Genomic DNA, 11,009 nt, shown 5'->3' with positions numbered 1-11,009 from the left:
TCCTTGGGGAAAAGTATGCCGTTTTTTTTCTGTATTTTTGGCTTTTTAGTTTTTTTTATTCATTTTTTAATTAAGAGTCACGCATGTTTTGTGATTTTTGAGTGTTTTTACACAAACTTTCAAGCTTTTGTCAGAACTGGAAGGGATCTCAGTAAGAAGAAAATAGTGAGCTTCTGAGAGGAACTGACGGTGAGGTTAGTACGTAATATTCATTTGCAGCTACGTCGTGTGTTTATTTTAAGTAATTTAACTCACTTCAGGTTCCCTTTAAATACTTATATATTCAGTAGTCAATATCTCTGGACTGGTACTACTCTATTTCAAATGCTGTTTTTACTGTGGTTAGCTTCTACATGCTTCATTTGAAGTTGTCAGGCTTATGACAGATATACTTTATGATATAATAATAAGAAGTTTTATGTTCAAATTATTGCAGTTATTTTTATTGAATTATTTATTTTTTATACAAAACTATTACGGTATTGACACAACCAGTCACACATTTTAAAAAAGGAGCATTTTGATATTTTTTCCCATTTCCATCCCATTTTTTTCCATTTCCATCCCATTTTTTTCCATTTCCATCCCATTTTTTTTTCCATTTCCATCCATGAAATACAATAGGACAGCCTCCATGTTCTGTGTTGAGCCTCTCATAATCAAAAGGCAGTAACACGCTTGGCCGCTAGGTGGCAACAAAGACTAGAGAGTGTCGGTTCCAGAAAGAAAGATGGCGGCGTATTGCGGGACACGTAATCTCTGTGAGCGACTCTAGGTCACGTGGTGTGGGCGGGTTACATGGTTGGGACGCTTAGGACAGGACGTCCTTCTGTGTATAAGCTGAAGACTGCAGCCATGTCGGCGCTCAGAGTTAGCAGGGTAAGCCAGGGTTGCGGGGGCACCAGATGTAAGAATACCTGTCACTTATCCCGGACATTCTTGTTAGCTGATGCTGATTGTGACATTGCCTAGGGGCTGGCCCCATACTTACTGCAAGAGGCGCATTGCTTGGGGTCCCTGGCTAGCAGAGGTGTGAACTGGCCTGTAGCCTCTTTGTCCTGAAGGGCAATGGTGGGTAGCAGGTCCTCTTTAGTGGTGTGCATCCTGTTAGCTGGGCGACACCTACTCTTTAATCGTTTAATCCTCAGTTTAGTAATGTGACCAGTAGTGTCTATTGGCATGTGTAGTCTGGAGGTACTCTTTAATACTGTTCATCCTATTAGCTGGGTGTGCAGCTTGTTCGCTGGGCGACAGGGCCTCTTTAATGGTGTGCTGCATGTTAGTTGGATGACAGGTCCTCTTTAATGGTGTGCAAGCCTGTAAGGTCAATGACAGGTGCTCTTTAATGATGTGCAGCTTGTTAGCTGGGTGACAGGCCCTCTTTAATAATGTGCCGTATGTTAGTTGGGTGACAGGTCCTCTTAATGGTGCGCAGCCTGTAATGTGAATGACAGGTGCTCTTTAATGGTGTGCAGCTTGTTAGCTGGGGGACAGGTCCTCTTTAATGGTGTGCAGCTTGTTAGCTGGGGGACAGGTCCTCTTTATTGGTGTGCAGCTTGTTAGCTGGGGGACAGGTCCTCTTTAATGGTGTGCAGCTTGCTAGTTGGGGGACAGGTCCTCTTTAATGGCATGCATTCTTTTTAGCTGGGTGACAGCTCTAATACTTTGTGTTGTAACGATGTGCCATACATTTTTTTTTCTTTCTATTTCAAACCAGTCCACAATACACTATTCATACACTATACACTATTTTATACCGCATCTTGCTGCAGTGGCCATTAACCTGCGGGTTGTTTTCACCTTATGGATGAGAGGAATTTTCACATTTCAGCGCTTCTTACATTCATTCCCCAATAACTTTATCGCTACTTATAACAACAAAATGATCTATTGTTTTGTTTTTTTGGTCACCAATTAGGCTTTCTTTGGGTGGTACATTATGCTAAGTATTATTTTATTCTAAATGCATGTTAAAGAGAGCTTAAAGGGAAGGTTCAGGGAACTCTTGAAAAAAATAAAAATCCCTATCCACTTACCTGGGGCTTCCTCCAGCCCGTGGCAGGCAGGAGGTGCCCTCGCCGCTGCTCCAGAGGCTTCCGGTCGTCTTCGGTGGCCGACCCGACCTGGCCAGGCCGGCTGCCAGGTCGGGCTCTTCTGCGCTCCATGGCCGGGCTCTTCTGCGTCCCACGCCGGCGCGCTGACGTCATCGGACGTCCTCCGGGCTGTACTGCGCAGGCGCAGTAGTTCTGCGCCTGCGCAGTACAGCCCGGAAGACGTCAGATGACGTCAGCGCGCCCGCGTGGGACGCAGAAGAGCCTGGCCAGGTCGGGTCGGCCACCGAAGACGACCGGAAGCCTCTGGAGCGGCGGCGAGGGCACCTCCTGCCTGCCACGGGCTGGAGGAAGCCCCAGGTAAGTGGATAGGGATTTTTATTTTTTTCAAGAGTTCCCTGAACCTTCCCTTTAAGGTGGGTTCATATAATAAAAAAAAGAAAACTAGGCTATCTGATCCAGGGGGTGTGCAGTGCGGATCAGGTAGCTGCAATCCACGCCACTCCTGAGGCCTACACTGCCCACTTTCACGAACTCTGAGTCACAACGCTGGAAGGATAGAGATCTCTCTCTCCTAGAGTGCAACAAAGCGGGAGAGCAGCAGGGGGTGTGGCCAAGTAGAGAGCTGCCCAATGGCAGCTCTGGAAGGCCTGCAGGAACCAGGGCTGTGGAGTCGGTCCAAAAATCCACCGACTCCTCAGTTTAGGATTCCTCGACTCCGACTCCTCTAATTTGCATATTACAATTTTGTTTATTAAAAGTATGTAACGTGAATTTCGTCTCTTAACTGCTAACGCTCAGGAATTTTACAAGACAACTGAAGTGAAAAGAATATCTAGACTACTATATTTATTCCCTTTAGACTAAAACTAGTCCTTGGTAAGAGTACTTGTAAAAGGTACAAACCGGAAAAAAGAACATCTATCAGGCCCTAAGCAATGTAACTGTGGGTACATGTAAGAATGATGTGCAGGTACTCTGCAGGGGAATGAGGAGATTCTTCCTCTATTACACATTCTTCATGTACAATCTGAACCAGGTTTATGGGTGATAGACAACACCTCTGTGTTCAATGTGCACAACATTCTTAGTGGATTCCCTGAAGCTCTGTGGGGAGTGCATATGTAGAGTATAGTACTACTGTGTAACAAAGTAAACCTGAGACAGATGAAATTAAAGTTTTGTACATACCTGGGGCTTCCTCTAGCCCCTTTCAGGCTAATCAGTCCCTCGCTGTCCTCCTCCGCCACCTGGATCTTCTGCTATGAGTCCAGGTACTTGAGCCAGTCTGGCGTAGTGTGCATGCACACACTCCGCCGTCGGGAGCGTACTACACCTGCGCAGTACTATTACGCAGGTGCAGAACGCTCCTGGCTTTAGGAGCAGCACGTGGCTGGACTGTGCTGACTGGCTGAATTACCAGGACTCACAGCAGAAGATCCAGGTGGCGGAGGACAGCGAGGGACTGAAGGGGGCTGGAGGAAGCCCCAGGTATGTATAAAACTTTTCTTTTCATCCGTCTCAGGTACCCTTTAATTTGTAGTCCCCAAACCAAATTTTAACAACATATCAAATTATTGGATTTCATGAGCAAAGTACATTTGCATAATTCAGAATCAACGCAGAATTATTTCCATCTCATTAACCATCTCTATTAGTGACACAGCTACACATCAGGCTTTATTCTTACAGCATAGATGTTATTTAGTATATATAAGAGATTCCTGTGTACACATCATATACAGTGGTGTGAAAAACTATTTGCCCCTTCCTGATTTCTTATTCTTTTGCATGTTTGTCACACTTAAATGTTTCTGCTCATCAAAAACCGTTAACTATTAGTCAAAGATAACATAATTGAACTCAAAATGCAGTTTTAAATGATGGTTTTTATTATTTAGTGAGAAAAAAAACTCAAAACCTACATGGTCCTGTGTGAAAAAGAAATTGCCCCCTGAACCTAATAACTGGTTGGGCCACCCTTAGCAGCAATAACTGCAATCAAGCGTTTGCAATAACTTGCAACGAGTCTTTTACAGCGCTCTGGAGAAATTTTGGCCCACTCATCTTTGCAGAATTGTTGTAATTCAGCTTTATTTGAGGGTTTTCTAGCATGAACCGCCTTTTCAAGGTCATGCCACAACATCTCAATAGGATTCAGGTCAGAACTTTGACTAGGCCACTCCAAAGTCTTCATTTTGTCTTTCTTCAGCCATTCAGAGGTGGATTTGCTGGTGTGTTTTGGGTCATTGTCCTGCTGCAGCACCCAAGATCGCTTCAGCTTGAGTTGACGAACAGATGGCCGGACATTCTCCTTCAGGATTTTTTGGTAGACAGTAGAATTCATGGTTCCATCTATCACTGCAAGCCTTCCAGGTCCTGAAGCAACAAAACAACCCCAGACCATCACACTACCACCATATTTTACTGTTGGTATTATGTTCTTTTGCTGAAATGCTGTGTTACTTCTACGCCAGATGTAACGGGACGCGCACCTTCCAAACAGTTCAACTTTTGTCTCGTCGGTCCGCAAGGTATTTTCCCAAAAGTCTTGGCAATCATTGAGATTTTTTTTAGCAAAATTGAGACGAGCCTTAATGTTCTTTTTGCTTAAAAGTAGTTTGCGCCTTGGATATCTGCCATGCAGGCCGTTTTTGCCCAGTCTCTTTCTTATGGTGGAGTCGTGAACACTGACCTTAATTGAGGCAAGTGAGGCCTGCAGTTCTTTAGATGTTGTCCTGGGGTCTTTTGTGGCCTCTCGGATGAGTTTTCTCTGTGCTCTTGGGGTAATTTTGGTCGGCCGGCCACTCCTGGGAAGGTTCATCACTGTTCCATGTTTTTGCCATATGTGGATAATGGCTCTCACTGTGGTTTGCCGGAGTCCCAAAGCTTAAGAAATGGCTTTATAACCTTTATCAGACTGATATATCTCAATTACAGTACTTTTGTTCTCATTTGTTCCTGAATTTCTTTGGATCTTGGCATGCTGTCTAGCTTTTGAGGTGCTTTTGGTCTACTTCTCTGTGTCAGATAGCTCCTATTTAAGTGATTTCTTGATTGAAACAGGTGTGGCAGTAATCAGGCCTGGTGGTGACTACAGAAATTGAACTCAGGTGTGATAAACTACAGTTAAGTTATTTCTTAACAAGGGGGCAATCACTTTTTCACACAGGGCCATGTAGGTTTTGAGGTTTTTTTTGTCATTAAATAATAAAAACCATCATTTAAAACTGCATTTTGTGTTCAATTATGTTATCTTTGACTAATAGTTAACGGTTTTTGATGAGCAGAAACATTTGAGTGTGACAAACATGCAAAAGAATAAGAAATCAGGAAGGGGGCAAATAGTTTTTCACACCACTGTATACAGTCACAATCAGATGTGTATATCTGACTTTAAAAATACGGAGACTGCTTTATTGAAGCAGCACAAGTAACTTATTTTGATTGGTTTATTTCATTTTTGTGGACTAAGCACAGCTATTACTGTATATATACATTATTTTTAATGACTATTATGTGAGAAATAGAACATTTTATCATATTTTCTATTTTAATTAGTTACAAATTCATTAGGAGTCGGTGCATTTTTCCCCGACTCCAGGCACCCAAAATTGCTCCGACTCCACGACTCTGACTCCACAGCCCTGGCAGGAACGCCCCTTGTGGGTTTTTGAGCAGGGACTCCCTCTCCTCCTATTAACATTTTGTTCCCATTCTGTGCCTGTTTGTTCCCCCTCTGTGCCTCTCTGTCCCCCTGTCTCTGTCCCCTCTGTGCTCACTCCGTGCCTGCTCTGTGTCTCTCTATGTGCCTGGCACAGAGACAGTGTATGGGGTCAGGGTCTGTGATGTTGCTGGCGGGGGGCTGGACACTGTGGAGTGGACCTGGAGGGCAGGGGCGGAGCCTAGTGGTAGCAGGGTCTGTGTTCGGAGCATTCTATGATGCCACTGGGGGCTGAACACTGTGTGGAATGAGCCTGTGGTGTCTTGCGTATGGTGGACACGTTTAGAGCAGCACAGCTTCCTTGTTCCCTCTACCAATCGCTGGCTGGCTCTACCTTGTATGACGGCGGTAGGCGGAGCTGTATGGAGCAGCGCAGCTTCAGCCAGTGACCATCCTCTTCGCGTATGATGGTGTGGCGTTGGGCGGAGCCGTACGGAGCAGCACAGCGAGCGTTGGAAAACTGCAGCTACTGACGATCACCAGATCGTTTTGACAGGTGCAGCGGTTTCGGTTTAAAACCGTGAAACCATTCAGCCCTACGGTGCAACACTTCAAGTGCAGTGTGATTCTTCTGATGCACTGCTACCACAGAGCATTACTCTAAAAAGGAATTATCTATGACAGCCAGAGGACCTGTCACCCAGCTACATGTCTTTCACTTTAGGTTAAAATATCTGCTAACATTTTTGTGCTGGATATACCCTTCAGAGTTGTTGTTGAGTCCTTGCCTTGATGGGTCTGAGCCTTTATTTAGCAGCTTGAGGGTAATCTACACAATACTAGGCCCAGGGTTATGATGTCTTGGCTGATCAGCATATATACCAGGGGGTAGAGAACCTATGGCTCGGGAGCCAGATGTGACTCTTTTAATGGCTACATGTGGCTCACACACAAATCAGTAGGGATCGATTCATTAAGCTACACTGCTCAAGCAGCGCAAATAAAATTTTCAAAATAGGCACGCTACTGCTGTAGCATGCACTACTAACTTACTCGCACTTCCCCCAAAATGAATGGCTACTCCAATTTACTCCTGCAAAGTCAGGTCCAGTGACTTTGTTGGACAAGATCCCTGCACTTTGGCCCAATAGGCATCCTGTTACTTGACAGGCAGCCAATTGGGCCAAAGTGCGGGAATCTTGTCCTACAAAGTAAATCAACCCCCAAGTCAGATAGCTAATTGTACAAGCTTTTAGTCTATACAGTGGAGGAAATAATTATTTGACCCCCTCACTGATTTTGTAAGTTTGTCCAATGACAAAGAAATGAAGTCTCAGAACAGTATCATTTCAATGGTAGGTTTATTTTAACAGTGGCAGATAGCACATCAAAAGGAAAATCGAAACAATAACCTTAAATAAAAGATAGCAACTGATTTGCATTTCATTGAGTGAAATAAGTTTTTGAACCCCTCCCAACCATTAAGAGTTCTGGCTCCCACAGAGTGGTTAGACACTTCTACTCAATTAGTCACCCTCATTAAGGACACCTGTCTTAACTAGTCACCTGTATAAAGGACACCTGTCCACAGAATCAATCAATCAAGCAGACTCCAAACTTTCCAACATGGGAAAGACCAAAGAGCTGTCCAAGGATGTCAGAGACAAAATTGTAGACCTGCACAAGGCTGGAATGGGCTACAAAACCATTAGCAAGAAGCTGGGAGAGAAGGTGACAACTGTTGGTGCGATTGTTCGAAAATGGAAGGAGCACAAAATGACCATCAATCGACCTCGCTCTGGGGCTCCACGCAAGATCTCACCTCATGGGGTGTCAATGGTTCTGAGAAAGGTGAAAAAGCATCCTAGAACTACATGGGAGGAGTTAGTGAATGATCTCAAATTAGCAGGGACCACAGTCACCAAGAAAACCATTGAAAACAAATTACACCGCAATGGATTAAAATCCTGCAGGGCTCGCAAGGTCCCCCTGCTCAAAAAGGCACATGTGCAGGCCCGTCTGAAGTTTGCCAATGAACACCTGAATGATTCTGTGAGTGACTGGGAGAAGGTGCTGTGATCTGATGAGACCAAAATAGAGCTTTTTGGCATTAACTCAACTCGCTGTGTTTGGAGGAAGAAAAATGCTGCCTATGACCCCCAAAACACCGTCCCCACCGTCAAGCATGGGGGTGGAAACATTTTGCTTTGGGGGTGGTTTTCTGCTAAGGGCACAGGACAACTTACCGTATATACTCGCAAGCAAGCCGAATTTTTGACCCCCCAAAAGTGGGCCAAAAGTTGGGGGGTCGGCTTGCTTGCGAGTCATGTTTGCTCCTTATACCCCCCCCCCCCCCCCTCCGCCGCCGCCGCTGCTATTAGCTTACCCGGCGGCTTCCCATATCCCTCCCTCCGTCTCCTGCACTGGCTTGTAAATAGTTCGCAGCAGCTCGCCCCACGGCGGCTGCTGTGTGATGACGGAGGAAGCTGTAGGCAGAGCGGTTCCCATAGCAACGGCGATACACATCGCCCGTACAGGAAGCCGCTCTGCCTACAGCTTCCTCCGTCATCACACAGCAGCCGCCGTGGGGCGAGCTGCTGCGAACTATTTACAAGCCAGTGCAGGAGACGGAGGGAGGGATATGGGAAGCCGCCGGGTAAGCTAATAATAGCAGCAGCGGCGGCGGGCGGGGGGGTCGGGACACTATCTACCTATACTGAGCACTAGCACTATACTAGCTATACTGGGCACTATCTACTTACATTGGGGCACTATACTAGCTATACCGGGGCATTATAATAGCTATACTGGGGCACTATTCTAGCTATACTGGGCCCTATACTAGCTATACTGGGCCCTATACTAGCTATACTGAACACTATACTGGCTATACTGAACACTATACTAGCTATACTGAACACTATACTAGCTATACTGAACACTATGCTAGCTATACTGAACACTATGCTAGCTATACTGAGCACTATGCTAGCTATACTGGGGGCACTATACTAGCTATACTGGGGCACTTTACTAGCTATACTGAGCACTATACTAGCTATACTGGGCACTATCTACTTACATTGGGGCACTATACTAGCTATACCGGGGCATTATAATAGCTATACTGGGGCACTATTCTAGCTATACTGGGCCCTATACTAGCTATACTGAACACTATACTGGCTATACTGAACACTATACTAGCTATACTGAACACTATACTAGCTATACTGAGCACTATGCTAGCTATACTGGGGGCACTATACTAGCTATACTGGGGCACTTTACTAGCTATACTGTGGCACTTTACTAGCTATACTGTGGCACTTTACTAGCTATACTGTGGCACTTTACTAGCTATACTGAGCACTATACTAGCTATACTAAGCACTACCTACCTATACTGAGCACTATACTAGGGCACTATACTAACTATACTGGGCACTATACTAGCTATACTGAGCACTATACTAGCTATACTGGGCACTTTACTAGCTATACAGGGCACTACCTACCCATAATGGACACTATACTAGCTATACTGGGACACACATGAGGGAATCACACGGCCAGCATTTCCTACCCCTGGCTTACATGAGGGTCAATCATTTTTTCCTGTTTTTTCAGTTAAAAGTGGGGGGGTCGGCTTATATGCGGGTCGGCTTGCTTGCGAGTATATACGGTAATCGGATTAACGGGAAAATGGACGGAGCCATGTATCGTGAAATCCTGAACTACAACCTCCTTCCCTCTGCCAGGAAACTGAAAATGGGTCGTGGATGGGTGTTCCAGCACGACAATGACCCAAAACATACAGCAAAGGCAACAAAGGAGTGGCTCAAGAAGAAGCACATTAAAGGGAACCAGAGAGGATTCAATATACATACCTGGGGCTTCCTCCAGCCCCATACGCACGGATCGCTCCCACGCCGCCGTCCTCCGCTGCCTGGATCCGCCGCCACCAGGTCCCGTCATTGCCGCGAGTCGGCGAGTCGGCCGGCGGACGCGGCCAATTCTCCGCATTACAGGGTGCTCTCTCTCCATACAGATACGCATGTGGCTGCTTACTGCGCTGCCGCATGCGTACATGTATGGAGGGAGCCCCTGTGATGCGGACAATTGGCCGCGTCCGCCGGAAGTGACGGGCCCGGTACCGGCGGATCCAGGAAGCTGAGGACGGCGGCGTGGGAGCGATTCAGGCTTATGGAGCTGGAAGAAGCCCCAGGTATGTATAAAATCATTTTCTTTTTTCAACCCCCCGTTCCTCTCTGGTTCCCTTTAAGGTCATGTGGCCTAGTCAGTCTCCGGACCTTAATCCAATAGAAAACCTATGGAGGGAGCTCAAGCTCAGAGTTGCACAGAGACAGCCTCGAAACCTTAGGGATTTAGAGATGATCTGCAAAGAGGAGTGGACCAACATTCCTCCTAAAATGTGTGCAAACTTGGTCATCAATTACAAGAAACGTTTGACCTCTGTGCTTGCAAACAAGGGTTTTTCCACTAAGTATTAAGTCTTTTATTGTTAGAGGGTTCAAAAACTTATTTCACTCAATGAAATGCAAATCAGTTGCTATCTTTTATTTAAGGTTATTTTTTCGATTTTCCTTTTGATGTGCTATCTGCCACTGTTAAAATAAACCTACCATTGAAATGATACTGTTCTGAGACTTTTCATTTCTTTGTCATTGGACAAACTTACAAAATCAGTGAAGGGGTCAAATAATTATTTCCTCCACTGTATGTCTCCTGTCTGACTCTCAGGGAAATTGCTGAAACTCAAGACAAGCTGAAGACGTGTCTAACACTTCCAATGCCCGGCAGATCAACTGTATACACATCACCAGGGCAACATGGCCCTCTGCTGCGCATGCGCCTTTTTCCAGTTTGAAACATATTGTATGGATCTCACAGAATTACATCCTTACCCCTGGTATATACAGACATATGGATTGTACTCTGTACTTTTTAGTAGAGTAAAGGTCAACACTGCAGCTCCAACCGTGCTGGCAGCTAAGCTGTGAACAGAGATCAGGTGACAGTCTTTTATGTCTGCCCAGAATGTTATGTACTGGACAGTGTGCTCCCAGTACACACCTCATCCTAGGCATACACTAGTCCGAAATTGATCTGATTGTGTGGAGTGTAGGTATCAACCATGCAATTTAATTTTCCTGTTTTGTGTTTCACTAAAATAAATCATAATTCTGAACTTGGAAAAAATATTAAAGATCGTATCATCTGAATGGCCACCTTAAAGCAAACCTGAACTGGAAAATAAGTCAAAATAAACA

At 45.3% G+C, this 11,009-nt stretch overlaps 1 protein-coding gene across 1 annotated transcript in view; it reads left to right on the top strand.

Moving 5' to 3' along the window:
• Positions 1–780: 780 nt before the first annotated feature.
• The window catches only part of ACADM (acyl-CoA dehydrogenase medium chain), an 80,788-nt gene continuing 70,559 nt past the window's right edge, over positions 781–11,009 (top strand). The window contains exon 1 of the mRNA XM_068239202.1: positions 781–879. Within this exon, the coding sequence (XP_068095303.1) occupies positions 799–879 (81 nt within the window). The 5' untranslated portion in view covers positions 781–798. The remainder of the gene's footprint in view (positions 880–11,009) is intronic.

Source organism: Hyperolius riggenbachi, chromosome 6, assembly GCF_040937935.1.
Source record: "Hyperolius riggenbachi isolate aHypRig1 chromosome 6, aHypRig1.pri, whole genome shotgun sequence".
Taxonomy (NCBI): domain Eukaryota; kingdom Metazoa; phylum Chordata; class Amphibia; order Anura; family Hyperoliidae; genus Hyperolius; species Hyperolius riggenbachi.
The sequence above is the reverse complement of the archived record's forward strand: the minus strand, read 5'-3'. Positions and strand labels throughout refer to the sequence as shown.